At 36.7% G+C, this 22,020-nt stretch overlaps 2 protein-coding genes across 3 annotated transcripts; one reads left to right on the forward strand and one right to left on the reverse strand.

Annotated features, from left to right (window-relative positions):
• The first annotated feature begins 6,263 nt into the window (after positions 1 to 6,263).
• On the forward strand, positions 6,264 to 16,155 carry LOC137741975 (uncharacterized). Of its 2 annotated transcripts, none has more exons than XM_068481693.1 (20): positions 6,264 to 6,821; positions 6,910 to 6,998; positions 7,330 to 7,436; positions 7,542 to 7,596; positions 8,250 to 8,338; positions 9,156 to 9,222; positions 9,312 to 9,374; positions 9,497 to 9,667; positions 9,808 to 9,901; positions 10,005 to 10,084; positions 10,222 to 10,297; positions 10,520 to 10,563; positions 10,849 to 10,916; positions 11,349 to 11,434; positions 11,561 to 11,718; positions 11,830 to 13,165; positions 13,313 to 13,599; positions 15,094 to 15,300; positions 15,380 to 15,536; positions 15,805 to 16,155. In XM_068481693.1, the coding sequence occupies exons 1-20, from the start codon at positions 6,710 to 6,712 to the stop codon at positions 16,098 to 16,100; spliced, it is 3,642 nt and encodes a 1,213-aa protein (XP_068337794.1). In that variant the 5' UTR covers positions 6,264 to 6,709; the 3' UTR covers positions 16,101 to 16,155. The 2 variants fall into 2 exon arrangements, with proteins under 2 accessions (XP_068337794.1, XP_068337793.1); XM_068481692.1 differs by having other exon boundaries at positions 6,266 to 6,821; positions 15,799 to 16,155.
• Positions 16,156 to 16,537: 382 nt separating this feature from the next.
• LOC137741976 (polycomb group protein FIE1-like) lies at positions 16,538 to 20,466 on the reverse strand. The gene is made up of 13 exons (XM_068481694.1): positions 20,230 to 20,466; positions 19,693 to 19,758; positions 19,425 to 19,547; positions 19,168 to 19,248; positions 18,995 to 19,087; positions 18,760 to 18,835; positions 18,518 to 18,597; positions 18,372 to 18,443; positions 17,870 to 17,929; positions 17,383 to 17,479; positions 17,156 to 17,219; positions 17,007 to 17,066; positions 16,538 to 16,868 (listed from the first exon to the last, which is right to left on the reverse strand). Exons 1-13 carry the CDS (start codon positions 20,407 to 20,409, stop codon positions 16,805 to 16,807), a joined length of 1,116 nt encoding a protein of 371 aa, XP_068337795.1. The 5' UTR covers positions 20,410 to 20,466; the 3' UTR covers positions 16,538 to 16,804.
• Positions 20,467 to 22,020: the final 1,554 nt, after the last annotated feature.

Genomic DNA, 22,020 nt, shown 5'->3' on the forward strand with positions numbered 1-22,020 from the left:
CACTTCCAAGATACAATAAAGTATAAAATATTCGATCAGTAAAACTGAATTATAGTCCCTTAGAAATAACTAGAAAGAAATTGTATGAATGTGATGGAGAGAAAAGAGAACAAGGAATGTAGAAACAAATTTCTAAAATTGTGTGTGAAATATTATGCCACAAAAGGTATTTATAGGCATTCAAACATCCGTTCATCGAGTTCTTTCATTTTAGTTGAAGATATAAAACCCTTCTTAATAGTGTTGACCCAAAAGACATGTATTTTATTTAGAATTTTCAGAAAATAAATATTGACTAATTACATCTTTTAATTCTATTCATACAATTTGAGTAAGCATTATGTCTTTTAACCAGAAGTTGCAACCATTCAACAAAATATACAACCCTAAAAGGTTGAATGAAACCCAACCTTATGTAAGGGATGCTGCTCGTACATTGGTGCGCATCACCCTTTATTATACGCACACATGCTGCACAATGCAGCACCAAGTCATACATACATACATACATACATATATATATAATAATAAATTTATAGAATTACTATTGAAATCTCTAACACAATGTTTTATAATGTTGGTATATGAATTAACGTGAAATTGTGAGGTACCAGAGAGTCCCACTTTGAGAGAGTCTCCTTAACACTTCTCTAGATTTAAAAAAAAAAAAAAAAAAACTAAGGAGACTCTCTCAAAGTATGACTCTCAATGGACTCTCTATCATCTCACAATTTAACGATAATTCTCATTCTAACATTATAAATATTATACAAAAAATATGAGGTAACAAAGTCTCGAGAGAATCCCCGAGCATTTCTCTTTAAAAAAAATAATGTGAATTGGTGAAATCACATTTGCATGCATGGCGTGTAAATGTTTTAATCTGCATGATGCTGATGTCAATTAGTAGAAGACAATCATATGCCCTAATAAAACCTGCATTTGGTGGTGGTGGAAACTAGTGACTCAAAGACAAGATGATGATGTAATCTATAATAAATAAACGGGTGTGATATTCACACCCTTTTAATTTTCGCTCGTTAGATCGGATGAATTGAAGAAGATCGAGGAACAAAAATCAACAAGAGGTGTGTGAGAAGTAAAAAGGGATATGTGGATAGCACACCCCTAAATAAATAGGGGAGGGGATAAATTTAATTTATAATATTAATATACACAGCAAGGCAATTTTGCTGATGGTGTGTTATTCATTTCATTTCAATTCCAAAATCAAAGAGTTTGTCTCAAACTGCGAAAAAGTTAAGAAAAGATAGTACGGTGACGTTTGGTTGTCATCCAAATTATCAATGAAAACTACTGGAGTTTTTTTATTTCATTGTTTATTTTTTAAACAGTATTGATACAAAGAGGGGTTATATGACCCAATAGGATCCTCTCTGGATCATTTTGGTGAGGATTCTGGGAATTTGTGAATCATGTTCGTTCATTGTACATCGTGCAGTCAATTTTTATCAGGTACTGTTTGTGTTTAATTTTAAATAAAAATATTTAAATGATTTCTGACTGCATGATGTATGATGAACAACACAATTTACAGATCTCCAGGATCCTCACAAAGAGGATCTGGCGAGGATCCGAATTGTTATATGACAATACTTGGCTACTCAAAAGATAATTAGGAGCTCTTACTCAAATTGTTTGTTACCAATTCATAAAACTTGGTGTTTGTTGTTAAGCCTAAAATAATTTCGAAAATTCTAGAGGCAAAACGTTGACTTTTGCTCAAGAAAGACAAGATAACCCTTATTGAACCCGTGCAACCCACACTCCTAAAGGTCCACACAGCTGAATATGACTGCCCACAGCTGATCTGCCATTGGTAAGGAAAAATCAAAGCATTAAAGATAATGATTAATTACTAAAGAGATCCTACCTTTAAGACATTCCAAATTGAAAATTGACTTCATTCAAGTAAGTATTTCCTATTTAAATCAATGAGGGATATTTACTCCATTATCTCAATATATTATTTCTTATTTAATATATTGAGAATATTTCTCCATAAACCTTGGCCAATAAGATGCCGCCATGTGTAGGAAAAACCCTAACACTATGGCCATCCCTTTCCCCTATATATATATATATATATATATATATATATATATGTGTGTGTGTGTGTGTGTATGTATTGCTAATTGTACCAAATTTCGGTAAACTTTTACAATCCTAAAAAACCCTAAACACTTATTATTCTCAGGAAAACTAACTTAGGTATCGGAGATTCATTGGCTTAACCCCCACTTGTGGGCACATGAAGCTTAGGCCTTTGATCAAATGTGTTGATTGTTTTGTAGGTGCATTTTCGTCAAAATTAGAGATGGCGAAAATTCACATCGACATTTATGATTGGTACCGTCCGTATTAATAACTCCATAAAGATCACCTCTGAAAAAAAAATCAATTAAAACTAAGGTTGTTTATTTATCTAATTGTCTAAAAACAAATGAACGGAATTGGTAAAAGTATTACAAACCTTCTATATATTTGTTACAATAGATTGACTAAACGACCTTACTTTTAATTCATTTTTTATAGAGATGATCTTTACAACGTGATTCATAATAATATAAACGGTTCTGATCATAAACACAAAACTGTATGATTCGAACTAAAAGAGTTTTGAGTAGGAGTTCATACTTATTATTGAGTAGCCAAGCATTATTCATATGAATTTTGTTAAGTCACACAATATATTGATATTAAATTTGTCATTCACGAGATTGGTATGAAATATTCAAACTAAGGTATCTCGCTTACAAGTTAAAAGAAATATATCACATAAGGTCATAGTACTAAGTGACGTAAAAGTGTAAAGACTCTACTGGGATAATTAATCCAACTGCTTCGATCACATTATCGTTCATTCAAAATATGGCACCCAGGATTCGGGTCCAGTATACCTCGAACCCCAAGGCCACGAAGTCGGTCAGAATTTGACTTGAGGACACTTGGTTTAGGAATTCCAATTGTTAGAACGGGGACGCCGAATTTCCCAAATTCTAATGAATAGGACCGTCTCTAACACTGTTAGAACCAATCAAATATCAATTATACAATATATCATAATTGCACAGTTTATTTCGAATTACAATTTCACCATATATACAATATATCAGAATATGAACAATTAATAAAATTGCATATGAAATCACAACAATAATCACTGACTTGTTTATGGAAGATAGAGGCTTGGAGTAGCAATTTCCTAAGACAGAAATTTGCCCTTACACCAGTGTAGTAGTTCACGGACGTCTATCTTGTAGGATACAACTATCTAACCCAAGTTCTTACACTCGAACATGGATTCTTGGCGAATTTAATGTGTTTCTTTGTGAAGGATCAAAGAGAGCAATGAAATTACATTATTTCGTTTTTGATATCACAACCATATATATAATGGCATTTTTGAACAGTTATGGCTGTTCATTCTTATCCTTTCAGAATGAATGTAACTGTTTTGTAAACAATCTTATCCTTTTGGAAAAAACTGACTACTAAAATCAAAAACATAAAAATTGTACTTGTGTTTTTCGTCCATCCGAGCCTAAGAGCCCTAAGGGCCAAGGCCTATCTTTGACATTTAATATATACACCCAAACCTTCCAAATGCAAGGTCCAAGGTCTATGGGTTTGGCCAAATTCCTTTCAAACAATAAGTGAGTTCAAAGGAAATTAGATAGAGTGTATGGTCGATGTGGAACAATGGTCCCTCACAAGTTCCAACAGACACTTCAAGACCAAATTGAATATAACCGATTTTTAGAACGTGGACGTGAATTTCCCAAACTCAAGATTCAACCTGCAAAACTCGGATGAATAAGACCGGCTCCGACGCTTCAGGATCAACTAGAGGGAGCTCGCGACCGCGACCTGTGACCCATCTACATCAAAAGTGATACTGATGGTCATTTAGTTGGACGCCATTAGGGGAGAAAAGAAGAACGAAGGTGAAAGAATGATTTAAAAAAGTTTATGGGATTAATACAGCTTGTTGAGTGGGACACAAGAAAGAGATTAATTGGCAACATATGTGTGTGTGTGTGTGTGTGTGTGTACTCACATACGTACCATATAAAAATCTTGAGTAGGCCTTGGGTTACAGTTATCTTTATCAGGCACTTGTCTATCTAAAAGATATATAACCTAAATATTTTGTGACCCAACAAATAAGTTACATGTGTCGGGTCCTCATCAAAAGAAACTTAAATGAAATAGGTTTTCTGTCACGTGACGTTTATATTTAATAATGCATTGTTATGTGAAAAAAAACTTGCATATGACAATGCATTACTGGGCAAAGAACGTCAAGTGACAGTAAACTCGATCCATGCAAGTAATTCTCCTTCATCAAAGATAACATTGATAAGATGATAACAAATGAAATTGTTTTAGCTGTTTTGCCTTCGAAAATTGACATATACATAGAGATTATATACAATTTGCTGTAAAATTTGGCCTTGTCCCCTTTTTTCTTATACACAATGCTGATGCCAAAAAATTTGCCTTGCCACTAAAATACCAAATCTTTTTTATTTTTTAGGAACTAATACCAAAAGCCATCTCAATCAAATCCCACAATTTTTGGGCTAAATACTAGTAAGAGTCCAGCTAATACCAGTTCACTTAGCATTGTTGTCAAGCAAAATTGCAGAGATTAATATTAATTAATCATTTGAGTTCGCAAAGCAACGGAGAAAGCAAAGAACCAACTCAGTCTTTGGCACAAACAAGGCATATTTTCAATTTCGCATATTGTGGTCGGTTCAATATAGATAAAGTGGCAGATTTCGAATTCTAATTTCGGCGGATCCTAGTGTAAAATAACATATTTATTTATTTTTGCAAAAAATAGTGTGTTATTTTTTTATTATTATTATTTTTTAATTCAAATATTTCGTTGAACATTTAGAGTGTTTGTCATCCCATGTTGAGCCATCTAGCACCACATGTTGACAAATGTTGACATTTGCCGAGTGTTTTCAAGACCCCCTTGTTGCATGATGTTGACACATCAAACTGAGGGATGTTGATGCGTCTTATCGAGTGCTATCTAGATATATAAAATAACTATCTCATCAAACATTTAGTGAACACTAAAAGGTTTCATATGGACAGTACTAGACATTCGAAGAGTCCCTAGAGGTGGAGGACATTCCAGGTTTTTTTCTCATCCTCCAAAATGTTATGTAACGACCATCCCTCCCTATGTAGATCTGTCTCTGAATATATACAAAATCTCAATTCTAACTATATTTCCAAACTTAATTATACAAGCTTTACTTTCATACATCTTCTTTGACACTTCTTAAACTCATAAATTCATTCATAAAGATGCCTTAATTGCATACGGAAACCCACCTTTGTATTATCTAAGATTAGAGATGCATAATCATTATATGCATCATCTCTCCATTAAATAAGACTTATATCATATTGGTACATCACCTCTCTTTTTCTTTTTATTATTAAAAAAGAGGAAGTGTTATTGGCACTTCAAAAATCTCATTCTACACTCTTCACAAATGTATTTTTCTTTCCAAATATAAAAAGTATGGAGTGTAGAATGAGATTTTTAGAATGTCAATAAAAATTCCAAAAAAAAAAAAACACTTTTTCTAATTGTTTAATGTGTAGTTGAGCTTGGAATAAAATATGAAAGGAGAATTACTTATAGTTTTTTTTTTTAACAAAAATATTATCTACATTAAAAGTAGGGGTGGAGGTGTGAGTTAAGTTTCATAATGAACTGATAATAATGTTATTTAAATTCGGCTTTGGTGTAAATCAAACCTAAGAATTTTCACTTATAAGTGAAGATAAACACCACTAGACTATAGTACTAAATAATTAAACAATTTTAACCAATTTTAAATTCAATTAACTTTATTTTTTGTGAATATAATTCTCAAAACGTCACTTAAGGAAAAAAATTGTTACCAAATTAGGTTCGAATCTCGTGGATGTCGAATTCGATACCAAATTAGGCTACTCATTGTATGACATAGCCGAATTCTTTTTTTCTTTAATATAAAAATATCGATATACTCAAAATACTAAAAAAAAAAAAAAGAAAGAATAAATTATAAAAATCTACCGTATAACATTGCAAAATGATGATGAGCATCAACAGAAGGTCCAAGAATGAAAATGGTCAAAGTGTTTTGTATTTACAAATTGCAATGCGTTACATGTTAAAAATTGGCAAAAGAAAAATCGCACTCCAATTACCGCTTTACGAATCACTTTCCCCAAAACACGAAGCCACGCCGACATCCACTGCTCATCCTCTGTCCTCCCCCGATTCCGAATTTCTGACACCCCAGAAAACCCCAGATCCAATGCACCCCAATCCACCCTCTCCCTCACGTGTCAATCGTACGTCCCCCTCCCTTTCTCACGTGCCTCCCCATCCCCGCCTCTTTCCGCTCCCACTTTTATGAGATTCCCTCCTGCGGCAAGAGCAAGAAAAAAAGCAAAAGCGGAAAGGGAAACAAATTCCCACTCGATTTTGTGACCCCAAATGCACGTTCCACAGCCACTCGCAACCCCCGATCCGAACTCGATTAGAGTTTTCCGCATTTTGCATCGGCGTAGATCCGCGGAGCTTCGGCTAGAAGCGTCCATTCACGAGTTCTCTGAATTCTCGACGGGGTTCTAGAAGTTCAGGTTCTGCAAGGTTTCTTCGGCGATGGAGTCGATATTGGCTCGGGCGCTGGAGTACACTCTCAAGTACTGGTTGAAATCCTTCTCCAGAGACCAGTTCAAGTTGCAGGGACGGACGGTTCAGCTTTCTAATTTGGGTAAATTTCAGGGATTTATTTGCTTTAGTTTTGATTTGGTCGATTCGTTGTAGTTAGAGTTTCATTGATTTGTTTTTGGATTTGGCAGATATCAATGGCGATGCTTTGCACGCGAGCATGGGATTGCCGCCGGCACTGAATGTAGCCACGGCCAAAGTTGGAAAATTGGAGATAGTGGTTGGTGACTGTTAATTCTGCATTCTTTTATCGTGTGTATTCGATATAATTCAATTGGTTTTTGATTGATATAGTGTCGAATTGGAAATCGGAAGTTAAATGGATTAGAAAAGGAAATGAGAAGTTAAAATGTGTTGCCTTTTTGTGCATAGTCTCTTAATTGTTACAGTAATCTCAAATTTAGTTGAGTGTATCGTTGTACAAGATGTGATGCTCTGGTGAGAGGTTAGGGTAGATGTATATTCCAGATGGTTTTCTTTATATGCATTTTTCTCAATGCATTTTTCAGATATGAGTTAAGTAAATGACTCTTCTTTGTGTGATTTGATAGCTCCCATCTGTGGGTAATGTGCAAATAGAGCCGATTGTTGTGCAAATTGATAGGCTTGATTTGGTTTTGGAGGAGAAGTCAGATTTGGATGAGAGGAGTCCAAGAAGGTAAAAAGCCCAATTGCATATATTGCTTTATTTTACATTTCAAGATTGAAACAAATTTTGTAGTGCAGTCATGGATTTACTGAGCAAATAAATTATTGCATGCAGTTCCCCATCTTCCTCTAGCTCAGCAAAGGGTAGCGGTTATGGATTTGCTGATAAGGTGAGGTTCAGTCAGTACAGTTATGTGTTTTCTATACAGAATGCAAATAATCTTGTTATTCTTTCTGACTAATGGAACTTGGAATCTCAGAAAGAATAAAAAAAATTAGCTAAGACTGGTAAAGGGAGAGATTGTTGCCAAATGCACTAGAGCTTTATATTGTATCTTGAATTCTTGGTGCGGAATGGCGATTATAGCTTGTTAACAAGATGAAATTTGTCAAGTTACAATATAAAGCTCCAGTCTTATTTAGTGTGTCTACCTATTTATCACCGAAGTATGGCAGATTGTATGTGTTTGGTTAGGTTCCGACCTTTCATTCATTCAATTCCTCCCTTGCTCTCATGCTTTTTGTAAACTTTCATTCCAACATTTCATCTGTTTTACGTTCTTGTGTTGTTCTGTGAACTAGAATTTCTGGTCCTTTGCTCTTGTATTTTTGCACAATTTTAATTGTTCAATAAATTTTGTTTCTTAAAAAAAAAGGTTCATACTGACTTTTCATTATTAGTAGCTCAAATCAGTTGAGAATCCAGACCTGTAATGCAAGCTTCCTTACTGACAAGTGTCTTCTTTGGTTTTTTTTGAGCATGCATAGAGATTTGAACATTTATTCTGGAAGTTACGTTATTGATCTTTTTAAAAACTATCAGATTGCAGATGGAATGACTTTGGAGATTCTCACAGTTAATCTTCTACTTGAGACTCGTGGGGGTGGTCGAAGCCAAGGAGGCGCTAGTTGGTAATTTCCAAAGGCCCAGTTCTCTAGTTATATCTTTTCGTATATGAATATGGCCAGAAATGCTCTTATCCGCAATGAACTGGCCTTTTAAGAATACTTGATAACTATTGTAGGTTTTATAACCTTAGATTGAAGTTAAATATAGATATATCTGGTGGAAATTCTTCAATATGTGAAGTCATATTTACCATGTGCAATCATGATGTTCCTCTCTATGGATCCCTTTTGTGGGAATTTAGTTTATGATTAAGAACTTCTGGGCTCCAAACGAAGAATTGAGTTTATACCAATCAACAAGTATATCTTTTACCTCTTAAAATGATATATTATTTGTTCTAACTTATAATATAGGCCTGTAATATTTGCTAAAAATGATCTTTTTGTTGACATAGGAGGACAGAGTAGGAATTAGCCTGTGTGATCACTCATATGGTAATCATGGTTTGTGAGGATTTAAATGTTTAAGTTCTGGGTCTGTAAGAGGAGGAAGTATACTTTAGGAAAAAAACAGAAAGGTAGTAGATATTGATGGCCAAATGTAGCAGGAAGTCGAATGTTTTGCTTGCTGGAGGTTTTTTTTTTTGGGGGGGGGGGGGGGGGGGGGGTGTGTGTGGGTGGGGTTATATCTTAAGGATTCAGGACGATAGTTTAGAATATTTAGATAAAAAAGTGCAGGACTGACAAGTTCAGGCTTTTTGGCAAAAACAGAATGGGACAGACAGACTCTAGGATTTCTTTGACATTTGAAATATGAAGTTGTATAGGTGAGTGCACTGCATATGCTCATTCTTCTCTCATTTTTTTATTTGTCCCACAGGGCATCACCTCTGGCCTCTATAACCATACACAACCTTTTGCTGTATACTACCAATGAAAATTGGCAGGTAACGTGTTAGTTGCTCTGGTCATACAAACATTTTTTGACCAGGTCCGTAACTTCACCGGCTTATTTGAACTAAATGTCCTGTTACAGGTTGTAAATCTTAAGGAGGCACGGGAATTCTCCAGCGACAAAAATTTCATATATTTGTTCAAAGTAATGTGCTAATCTTTGTGCATCAGATCACTATTGTGTGTTCCATATTGTTCTCTGTCTAGCAGTGTTAGACTTCTCAATTTTGAATTAGTATTAAATGATGACGAATTCTTTCTTACCAGAAACTTGAGTGGGAATCTTTGTCTATTGATCTCCTTCCCCACCCTGATATGTTCATGGATGATAACATAGCACGTACTGAAGATGGAAGAAACCAGAGAGACGACGATGGTGCAAAGCGAGTTTTCTTTGGTGGGGAGCGCTTTATAGAAGGAATTTCAGGACAAGCTAATGTAATGCAGTTCTAAACTTTTTAGTTAATTATTGATGGATTTATTTTTACTCCATATATCAGTGTGAATCTAGAGAGCGTCCGGTGCTTTCTGTGCTTTTTTTTTCACGGAATCTTTCTTCACTTTGTGACTATGACCAGATCACAGTGCAAAGGACTGAATTAAACAGTCCACTTGGACTTGAGGTTCAGTTACATATCACAGAGGCCATTTGTCCTGCTATAAGTGAACCAGGTAACAAGTGAATTATATTTGATCACCCGTTTCACTGGTTCTATAATTATACAAGACATTGTATACATATAGCTTGGTGCTAATATGTAATCATGTGGCGCAGGACTACGTGCTCTTCTCCGCTTTATGACAGGATTGTATGTCTGTCTGAATAGAGGAGATGTTGATTCAAATACTCAGCAGGTATGCTGTTGGCTTTACTTCATTCTCAATCTATTTTTTGGCTAACATTTTATGATTCTCTAGCTATTCTCTCTCTCTTTCTCTCTGTCTATCTATCTCTCTCTCTCTCTCTACATCTCTCATGGAATTTTTTGCAGCGATCCACAGAAGCAGCAGGACGTTCTATAGTCTCAATTGTTGTGGACCACATATTTCTCTGCATTAAAGATGCTGGTTTGTGATTTTCCTTTACAAATGTTATAGCGACTTAATACTTGTGTGCATTGAAAAGACAGGATGTATTTTATGCAACCCAATTTATTGACAAAGAATGGGCCAGGGAACCCAATTTGTTGGTATCTACAAGGTTGCATGTTACATTCATTCAAATTATTTCTTTTGTTATTTTTGTTTTTTAAATTGAAGCATTCTTAGAAGTGTTGGATTTACTTGCAGAGTTCAAGCTCGAACTTTTAATGCAATCACTCTTCTTCTCACGGGTACTGTCCTATGACTCTTACATATGTGATTAAACTTTTCTTTATCATCATCTCAGTCTTTGTTCAAACTAATACATATTTGACTCTTGGGTTTACATGCTACTGAAATGAGATTCAGTTTAGAGTGCTTATGATCCAAGGAGGGTCCTGTAAGAAAAATATATTATATTTCCCAAATTTGTCACAATCAAAATTAAAACTATTTGGCATTTGAAATCTGTGCAATTTATGTCTATTTGACTCAATTAGGAGTCCAGAATCTTATATGGGGATCCACTTTTCCAGGCCAGTGTTTCAGATGGAGAAATTGACAACAACTTGTCGAGGGTTATGATTGGTGGACTGTTTTTAAGGTAAATATTGTTAATTTAGGATGTTGCAAGAGATTTGGTGGTGGTAAGTATGTTTTCCCATCATTCTCCTGGAGCTCAGTTGGTCTTTGACTACCTTTAGGGTGTTGTTTCTGCATTTGTGCATTTCTTTTCCTGATTTCTTAGGTAGAAGTTCACATATAACTCTAACAATTGACAAGGATTATATGTTAACCATAGATTGTTTGTTCATACCTGCATTGTATCTGCAGCGATTTTGTGACTAGACCTATTGCATTTCTATTTTTTTTTTAAGCCACGATGAATTATGGATGTAGTTTTAAAGATAAGTATGATTTTGTACATAGCTCCATGTGGGAAACGTTTAAATTTGAGAAATGCCTTCCCCTTTCAATTCGATATATGTTCAGTCCTATGGCTAAGTTATAATTTATGTTGGTGGCTGGAATGTAGGGATACCTTTTCGCGGCCTCCATGCACTTTGGTTCAACCATCAATGCATGCAGTTTCTGAAGAACCTCTGCATGTTCCTGACTTCGGTACGGGATAAATTTATTTATGTAGACTAGAGAAGACGAAATTTAACCCAGTGGCCGTGTGCTGGATGTTGGGTATCTGTAGTTTGAAATTATTCTCTTATCAGTTTTGTATTATTGTTTGGACAGGCAAGAATTTTTGCCCTCCCATATATCCTTTGGGAGATCAGGAGTGGCAATTCATTAAAGGTGTCCCTTTTTTGTGCCTCCACTCTCTTCAGATCAAGCCATCCCCAGTCCCTCCATCTTTTGCTTCACAAACAGTAATTAATTGTCAACCCTTAATGGTATGTGTTGACATCTTTTATTTGTTCCATCTTTTATATGTTTTCCTTTGTGAATCTTCAAGTATCATTTTTCATTTTTTTTTCCCGTTTGTTTTTTGGTTTAAATTCTAGATTGATCTCCAAGAAGGATCGTGTTTGAGGATCGCTTCCTTCCTGGCTGATGGAATTGTGGTCAATCCTGGTGCTGTTGTACCAGATTCCTCAGTAAATTCCTTGATTTTCACCCTCAAGGAGTTAGATGTGACTGTTCCTTTGGACATAGATAAGTTGTGTGACTCTGCTAACAACAGGGACAATATCTACCAGAGTGCCTTTTCTGGAGCAAGGCTTCATATCAAGAACTTGTTATTTTCAGAGTCACCATCACTAAAACTAAGGTTACTGAATCTGGAGAAGGACCCTGCTTGCTTTTGTCTTTGGGAAGGTCAACCAATTGATGCCAGCCAGAAGAAATGGAGTGCTAGAGCATCACACATTAGTTTGTCATTAGAAAAGTGCACTAAGTCAGCTGGCCTTCAGAGTTCTATTGATTGGAATTCAGGCATGTGGAGATGTGTTGAGCTGAAAGATGCTTGTGTTGAAGTAGCTATGGTAACTGCTGATGGGAGCCCATTAACAAATGTTCCTCCTCCCGGTGGTATTGTCAGGGTGGGGGTAGCTTGGCAAAACTATCTCTCCAACACATCTGTTGAACAGTTATTTTTTGTTTTGGATCTTTATTCGTACTTTGGCAGAGTTAGTGAAAAAATTGTTCTCGTTGGAAAAAATACTGGAAAAAAGAAGAAGAGGGATCATTCTGTTGAATTAAAGCTGATTGACAAGGTTCCCAATGATACAGCGGTAAGCTTGGCAGTCAAAAATCTCCAGATTAAATTTCTGGAGTCATCTTCCATGAATATTGAAGGAATGCCTCTGGTTCAGTTTATTGGTGATGATCTCTTCATAAAAGTTACTCACAGAACTCTTGGTGGTGCAATTGCTGTTTCATCCACTATTCATTGGGATAGTGTTGAGGTGGACTGTGTAGACACTGAGGGAAACTTGGGACATGAGAACGGCTCAGGTTTAACTTATGTCGAAAATGGTCTTTCAACCAGTGGAAATGGATACCCTCAGCTAAGACCTGTATTTTGGATACATAACCAAACAAAACATCAATCAAATGGCAAGGCTTTTGTGGATCCATTTCTGGACATAAGTATGGTACACGTAATTCCTTTAAATGAACGTGATGCAGAGTGTCATAGTCTGAATGTGTGTGCGTCTATCTCTGGCATACGCCTAGGTGGGGGAATGAACTATGCTGAATCCTTGCTGCATCGCTTTGGAATACTTGGCCCTGATGGTGGTCCTGGAAAGGGGCTCTCTAAGGAGTTAGAAAAATTGCAAGCTGGACCACTGTCGGAACTTTTCAAACCATCGCATCTCATTATTGATCTGAAAGAGGGTATGGGACAATATGATTTTGGTAATTTTGTTTAGTTACATGCACGCAAAGTCTGTTTATCCTGTTCTTTTTTCCCTTGTCATTTCCTATCAGTACTGATTTTACTCACTGTTACACAAATCGCTCTAATATTCCATCTTCTTCCAGATAGAAGTTCACGAGACGGGAAAGAAAGTGGGGTTTTGCACTTGGGAAAACCAGATGATGTCGACGTGTCCATAGAGTTCAAAAATTGGTTATTTGCTCTTGAAGGTGAACGGGAGATTGCAGAAAGATGGTGGTTTGATAATCATGAGGATGTGCAAAGAGAAGAGAGGTGTTGGCACACAACGTTCCATAATCTGCATGTAAAAGCAAAAAGTAGTCCAAAGCATAGGCTGAGTGGCAATGGAAAGTCTTACAGGGCCCAAAAATATCCTGTGGAATTGGTTACAGTAAGGATTTCTCTCCCTTTCCATTGCGGCTCTCTCTTTTTAAGGTTTTAATGCGCTAGTTGAGCCTGCTAAAGGCATGTTGGATGAAGCATACATGCATATTGATTATTAAAGGTGACATTTTTTGAAAAGGGTCAGCTTTACATGAATAAGCCAGCATCATTGAAGTGTTTTGTCATTTTATTTTTGGGTCGTTTCTTGGGGGAAACAAGTAAATTATGGTCTTCCTGGGTGATATCTTAGGTATTTTAAAATTTGTAAGTTGCATGCATTGCTATGTCCCTGTTTTGGTGTTGGTTCACTCTATTATACTTGATCTCTGTGGTCATAATAGTAACACTCATGAGACGGTCACAGAACACACCCGGTGCACTCTTCCACTTCATCCATCCAGCTTGTATTCTATGGTTGAGATCTCCATCCTATCTTGCAAATGAACGGAGATTTGGATGAAGATTTTAACCATAGAATTTAAGCTGGATGGATGAAGTGGAAAAGTGCACTGTGTGTTTTGTGCAATCGTTGTATGCCACTAAAGCTTAAGAGAAAATTTTATAGGACGTCAATAAGGCCAGCAATGCTTTATGGCACAAAATGGTAGGCGGTCAAGCATCAACACATGCAAAAAATGAGTGCAGTGGAGATGAGAATGCTTTGTTAGATGTGTGAGCACACAAGAAAAGACGGAGTTAAGAACGAGGATATCCGAGGTAGAGTAGGAGTGGCTGCAATTGAAGATAAGTTGAGAGAAAATAGGTTAAGGTGGTTTGGACATGTGAAATGAAGACTTATAGATTTTCTGGTTAGAAAATGCAATTATGAGATCGAGGCTCAGGCCAAAAGGGGCAGAGGAAGACCTAGGGAAGAGACTTTAAAAAAAGACATGGATACTTAGAGATAATGAAAGACTTGGCGCAAAATCGAGCGAAGTGCCGTTCTACGATTCATACAGGCGACACCACTTAGTGGGATAAGGCTTTGTTGTTGTTGTGGTTAGTGAAGTATGATTATTCTCGGGTTTACCATAAGTGGGTCCTTATAGTAGGGTGAGAAGTTGTCTTGCTCATGCACTCAGAACTATCTCACGGTTGGGATTCAAATTGCAGATATCTAATAGTAATAGAGACCTAACAATTGGTAGTCAATGTCTCGCAAGGATTAGTTTGAGATTTAGGCAAAATGAGCAAAGTACATTCATGCAAAGATTTTGTTCTTTTGTTTGTTTCCCCCCTTTTTTTTTTAAAATTTAAAATTTCAAAATTCTAGTGAGCTGATGATACTAAGCATATACTTTGGTAGAACTTGGTTGGTTGTGCCTGTGCTGCATTCAAGATCAAATGTTCTGACACAATAGATATAGTTTGCTTCTATTAGAATATTATCGAATGCAAATATGTGCAACTGTGTGATTCATTTCAATTTCGTCATTTATGCACCTTCATTTTAATCAGAGATATCGAAGTCATTATCTCATGCATTTAAATATGGTTCCAGGTTGGTGTGCAAGGCTTGCAGACGCTAAAGCCCCATGCTCAGAAGTCTAACAATGCTGCTATCTTACCTGCGAATGGGATCAAGGAAACTACTGAGACATCTGGAGGTATAGATCTTGAAATTCGCATGGTGATACCAGAGGACCCAGTTGATCATGAAATGGTGGTATGGGCTGTGGAAAATGTGAAATTCTCTGTTAAGCAACCGGTAATGCGTTTTTTCAAGTTAACAACTGTATTTTATCTTCTAAAAACTGTTCTGCATTGTGACACTTTTGTCTCTATAGATTGAGGCGGTTGTAACAAAGGATGAGTTGCAACATCTTACTTTTCTGTGCAAGTCGGAAGTTGAATCAATGGGTCGAGTCACTGCTGGAATTCTGAGGCTACTCAAGCTGGAGGGTTCCATTGGCGAGGCTGCAATGGAACAACTGAGCAACCTCGGTACGTTACTAAACATTTTGTCAGCCTATGAATGCATCTCTCCATTAATTCTGATCAGAGTTGAGCTGTTATTTTCTTCCAGGTCCTTAGAATGCTAAAAAAGTTAATCAATTGACACCGATGTTTTACTCACATTTGTACGTTTTTAAAAAGAATTTAGCCAACAAGTTTTATCTGGTATATGTTATTGGGATACCACTGGAAGATTATCTATTTATTATTTTTGGGCCTTATGTAATTTGGATATGAATATGACTTTCAGGAACAGAGGGCATTGACAAGATATTCTCCCCTGGAAAGCTCACCAGGGGTGGCAGCTTTTCCAGTACTGGGCTCTCTCAATCAAACTTGGTTAATGAAACCCCAAGTACAACCTCCACCTTGGAATCAACAGTGGCTTCACTCGAGGAGGCATTTACAGAATCACAGGCCAAGTGCACTGCTCTTCTTGCAGACCTAGATAGTTCAGAACAAGCCGTGCAGCATCTTGCAACTGTAAAACAACTCAGTGAGAAACTTCAGAGTATGGAGAGTTTATTGACGCAATTACGGTCGCAGATATAGGTCATTGTTTGCTATTCTTTTGCCCCCTCCCCTGTAATACCTTGGGATGAAAATGATCCCAATCTGTCTAGCTTACCCATTCTTTATCTGTATATAAGGGGGAAAAAGTTGCTGCAGAGATTATGCATGTATTCATGTCTGGTATAGCAGTTTTGTATCTAAGGTCCTACATATGTATCGATTTAAATTTCTAAAGAAATGTACCCGTCTTGTTAGCTATCGTAGTTGGCAAACCGATGATATTGGTACTCTCCCCTTGTCTATAAGCTTCTTATAAGCCCAAGTGGGGGTGACAATTTTGAACGCGACTCAAATCCGACTCAAATCCGGCGTGAAATTGTGGTGGATTTAAGTTAATTTGGTCCGATAAGTGTTTTTCTGTTGATAAATGCAATATTGTTTGGCAGTGACTCGAACTTGTCTTCAGCATTACATATTTTTAGCCACGCGAGTTACAAACACCTTGTAAACATTTGGCTTAAACATACGGAAATTTTGACATCTACCTCGCATATGTTACACAACAAAGGTTCGCCACAGTATGATTGTCCGTGCTCTAACTTTCGGTCACATAGTACATATCACTAGTGTTGCTCTATCATGAATGCCACCAAATGCATTGCTACAACCAACCAAAGGTGTCCCAATTGAACTGCAATAAGCATTTTTCTAAAGTAGTGGCAACAAACCAACTTGGATGAGCTTTAAGAACTTTCCATAGCATCCCAACGCCAAATAGTTCCGTCCTCACAGCAGCTTAGAATGGTGCTGCAATATAGAATAATGCAACGAGGAAACACTCTTGTTATCGCGGGATATGGCAATTACAAGGTCATGTAAAGATTAATGTCAAATAAAAGATAATACATAGTTAAAACAATGAGAAATAAACTATGCATGAATCACCTTCCATCAAAAGACGTAGCAGTTTGCCTAATCGGAGATTTTGATTGAGGATGTAACAACCTGAAAAAACGGTGCAGGGTAGTGGTTTACATTTCAAAGTTACAACTTTCTTCAGCATGTAGTTTTGGTAAACAGAAACACGAACTAACTTTGCAATAAGAACAGGAGGGCTGGATTGTAGTTCCCAAATGAAAATCTTTCCTTCTCTATTCCCTGCAAGAAAGAAAACAATAGAGCGCTAAGAAGTCGACATATAGTTGTGCAACAGTTGGAACATCTAAAGTTACATGGTTCCTTAGATTTTGAAAGAACGAAGAATTATATCAACTGGTGCAATTACAACTGTTGAAGAAATTCCTTGTGCGGTATGCAGTACCTATAGCAGCTGCATTGTAATGGAAATCACAGGAAAACTTGATGAACCAGATATCACACTCCGGAACCGGGTATTTTTGAAGGATGTCAACAGTGCCCTAACCAGAAAGCAGCCAAATAACATTTTAGGCCACCATAAAGTAAACAACTGGAATTCTACAGAGTCAACTAAAATCAGCAATAATTCATGGAACAGGCAGTAAAGACCAAGAAAAGTGGGCATTTCTTGGTAACTTTTTTGTTTTTAATTAGAAAAATAAAGGAAAGTGAGTAGCCAGATGATAGAGGTGACTATTTAGTTTTAGAATGCTTTAGTGTTTAGTGTTAGTTTTATATATTCCACCTCATTTCTTCCTCACCTTTGTGACCTCCTCTCTGTCGTCTATACAGTTCCTCTATTTCTTTAATTTAAAGGAAAACACAGAAAAAAAAAAATGTTACCAATTGGCCCTTAACATTTAAAAACAAGAGGAGCAAGAAGTTCTAACCTCCCCAGGAGACTGTTCCTTCATTTTTGGTTCCCACAGCACAATTTCATTGTCAACACTCTGGAAATTCACAGAATAATCTATTAATGTAATCATTAGAGAATCTACGGAATTCAGCTACAACAGGTATCTAAAAGCAATTCAAGCTACTCATATCTGAAATTTATTTGTTAATATTAATATATAGACACAATTAATCACTCCATGCATGTTATACTAAACAGCTATTAAACTAAATCTTGCTTTTAGGTGATCCAATAAGCTATTCAGAGGTTGATGCCACAAACAGATAAATCAACTTTTCTGGAATTGATGTGTTTCTCATTAACTCATTCGAACCAGCTGATTGTGCTGATTTAAGTTTTTGCCAATTAGTAAACGAAACAAACGATTTGACGTATAAAGATTTTGCATCCTATACAATGTTTACATTTTCCATTCCCAAACAACCTTCAGATTTTATACGGAAAAGAATGAAAATAGGGATGAAATTGTTATTCACCTTTGAGAGGAGAAAATCACCAAGCCACCTATTACAGTCAACATAGTTTGTATGAATGGAAGCTATGAATACCTGAAAGGTTAAAGTAATCTCAGACAATAGGAGAATGAAAACGCTAATCTGTAACACAAAGAACAGGTACTTACAGGAAATTGCACATATTTTGTAGGAAATTTTGAAGGAAGATCTGTCCATGTGAAAGATTTCTCTACATATGTCCAGAACTCTAAAACAAAGCAATGTATAAGAAATGAAATTAGAAATAACACTCTGTTTTCATAAGAAATTAGAACTAACCATTGTGATCCATGCCATATAGTTACATAACTATGGTTTACTAAATCCAATTATGTAAATTGTCATATGGAGCAAAACCATGTAGTCCTACCCTTCATTGACCAGATCTTAACAGTGTTGTCCATGCCACAACTCGCAATACGATATATGTCAGAAGGATGAAAGTCCTATCAAAACCATGAAGAACAAGGTAAACATGACTAGCTCTCAGTCGTTTTCTTTTATCAAAACTTCACAACAAAAAGAAAAAAGAAAACAATAAATTTATATTTTAAAAGATTTCATGGAAAGGTGGCAGGATATAACTCCCTGTCTGATATGCTTACCACACTTAGGACTTCATTGCGGTGACCCCCTGCTCCAGCAAATATCAAAATGCATATTCCAGTCTGAACATTCCATAGCCGAACTGACTCATCCTGGAAATTTCTAAAATTACTAATAAAATAAACAACAAACATCTTAAAAGAAGAGAAAAGGAAAAGGTTATCGTGTTCACTTTGCTTGCTGACACCACAAGTGATGACTTCAACGGTTGCGTCCTGATCTCATTTATTGAGTCCCCATGGCCAACAAAACTCTGCACATGGATGAGTACATTAGGGAGAAAAAAGATGCAAAGAAAGAAAATCATCTATTTTCATTGCCACGCAAGAACTTTTAAAATTTCAAAGATTTCAGATGTACACTTTCATCCTAATTGTATGCTAAGTATAGTTAAAAGCACCATTATAAAGTACAGGAGTACTAAGATACCTTGTCTATCTTCTCACTGCCACAATCGATGACACGCATTATACCATTAATTCCTCCAGCCACAAGCAATGGTGATCCATCACTATTGCATGCCCAGCTCACAGTGTAAAAAGACTCATCCTTCTGATCTACACAAAACACATGAAAATCACATATCCGCAAAAAGTTCTAAACATTAACAAATGGATGCTTAACTGTTTGATAAATGACCGAGAAAAGAATACTAATCCATTTGATCAATGATGGAATGATGGCTGTCTTGACTTACATCTTCATCAATGTAGGACTGCAACACAGCGATCACACCCCCTTCTAGGCATTGGTATACAGTCACCTGAAACAAAAAGAACAGTATAACAATCACAACACTTCACAACAAATAGTGGAAGGAGAACATTGCATTTTGTCTCTCTCAGATAGTTTTTTTTACGCAATGAACAATTCGGGGAACAAATTCACGTTGTTTATTGGAAAACGGAGTAATGAACTACACACTACCAGCTCAGAACAACCATAATTCACCACTACCCAGCCGCATTGTAATCCAATGCTGTTAATGTTAAAGATGATGCCTTGTTTTGTTTTACTCGGATTCCCGGAACACTAACTTTAGTCCATATAACGATCATGTACAAATAAATTACTAATCCACTCAATCTAGCAAAACCCAGTAAACCAAATTACAAGAAACAAAAAAATTTACTGAATTTTCAGCCATAAAAGTATAAAACCCATGTTTAGTTGCAGAGAAAACGCAGGAAAATCCAACTAACAATCCCAGAATTAGAACGGAAGAGTAACGAACCCGATTGCCACCGACTGTGGCGAATACGTTGAAGTAGCGAGAGTCGATGAAGTTGAAAACGATGGCGTATAGGGGCCGCTTGCCCTCTTGGAGCCTGTTGGTGACTCTGTACTCTTTCTTCTTCGAGGGTGCGAGCGAACCCACCACCGGTTCCGACCCTAAAGCGAACTTTGCCGCCATGTCTGCAGCGCAGGATACCGACAGACCTAACCTCTTCCCAAACAACGGAATTTCTGTTTAAACATGACATAGACTACATCGTGTAATAGTTCTAGCTTTAATTATTTACCAAAAAGTTAATAATTATCAAAAGAAAAGTGATTTAAAGTGATTTCTGAATTTCTAAGTACCGTCAAGTTGAATAAATTAATAGTTATTTGAGTTAGTTTACTACTTTTTAAGTTTTTCAGTTTTCAACATTTGATATATTAAGTTTTTTTCATTCCAGAGTGGTACTTGAATTCAAAATTTTGGGACAGTTTCATACATCCGTTAAAGTTACTCTTAAGTCAACCATTAACTGGTGACGTGATGCTCACGTAGGCAGTTACTTGACGCCACGTGTCAAGTTGGGCCCACGTGGATATTAAAGAATTAAAAAAAATAAAAAGCTAAAAACTACAACTTTGGGTTTGGAAGGAAACGTTTTAGGTTTTTCCCTCGTCTCAACCGTCTTGGAGGATAGATTTGCTTCTGTTGTTCTTCCTAGAGGACAACGATGGCAACACCACCGCCGTTGTTGACGAACCCACTGAGCTCTTCTCTTCTTCCACTTCTTCACCGTTGTCCTCCCCCACCCCTTCTTCCTCCTCCAAAATATGCACAAGTTGTATCTCCTAGCACCTCTGCAACACCAATCAGTGTGCTAAAAGTAAGATTATAAGACGATAGGCGTTAATCGGGCGGCGAGCTGGGGTCTAGCGCCTAGACGGCTAGGCGGGAATTAGACGGGTTAGACGGATTTGAGTAAATTATTATATCTCATATAAATAGTGTCTATTTTTACTTAGAAAAAAACCCATACTAGTATTGGATGACATCACATATAATATTTCTTTATTTTTCTTAAAGTTACTATAAAACATATGAATAATTACATTCTTATACTTGAAATTTTCAAATATTAAAAACTTAATGTAGGTCCACTAAGTCTAATAAAAAACTAGAAATGAAAAATCCCATTAACTTTCTTTTGTTATATTGTTGTTTTGGACGTTTTTGGTTGGGTTAAGAGGGCCATTAAATTTTAAAGTCCATTTAGCTTTGGAAAACGAAAAGTTGCGGATCCACTTAAATAGGCTACAGCAAACGACGACGTATAATACAGGTCATTTAAACTATTCATCGTCTTCATCTTTTCACCCGCTGCTCCTGCTAATGCATCTTCTTGTCGGTGGCCACCAGACTTCACGCTTTTAATTCTGGGTGCAATTCTTTTTCAGACAAACTCATTCGCCCAGGCAGATCTCCCAGCCGCCCAACCCCGCCTGCTCCGCCTAGCTCACTTAGACCCTCGCTTAGATGCTACTAAATGAGTTTTTCGACTTATCAAATGATTTGACCTTAATCGGAACGGTTGGCCACCACCCACCGCCTAGGCTGATTTTTAGAACACTGGCTAAAAGCCCTTAGAAATTTCTAAAAAGATTAAATCTTTGATTTTTATACAAAAATCATAGCCTATTCATGAGTTGGGTGGGAGCTTCAAGGGTCTCGATCTCCACTTTCTCTCTCTAATCCTCTTCTCTCTTTTCCACACCTCAGCCTCTTTCACTCCCTCCGGCTACTACC

Source organism: Pyrus communis, chromosome 8 (assembly GCF_963583255.1).
Source record: "Pyrus communis chromosome 8, drPyrComm1.1, whole genome shotgun sequence".
Lineage (NCBI taxonomy): Eukaryota > Viridiplantae > Streptophyta > Magnoliopsida > Rosales > Rosaceae > Pyrus > Pyrus communis.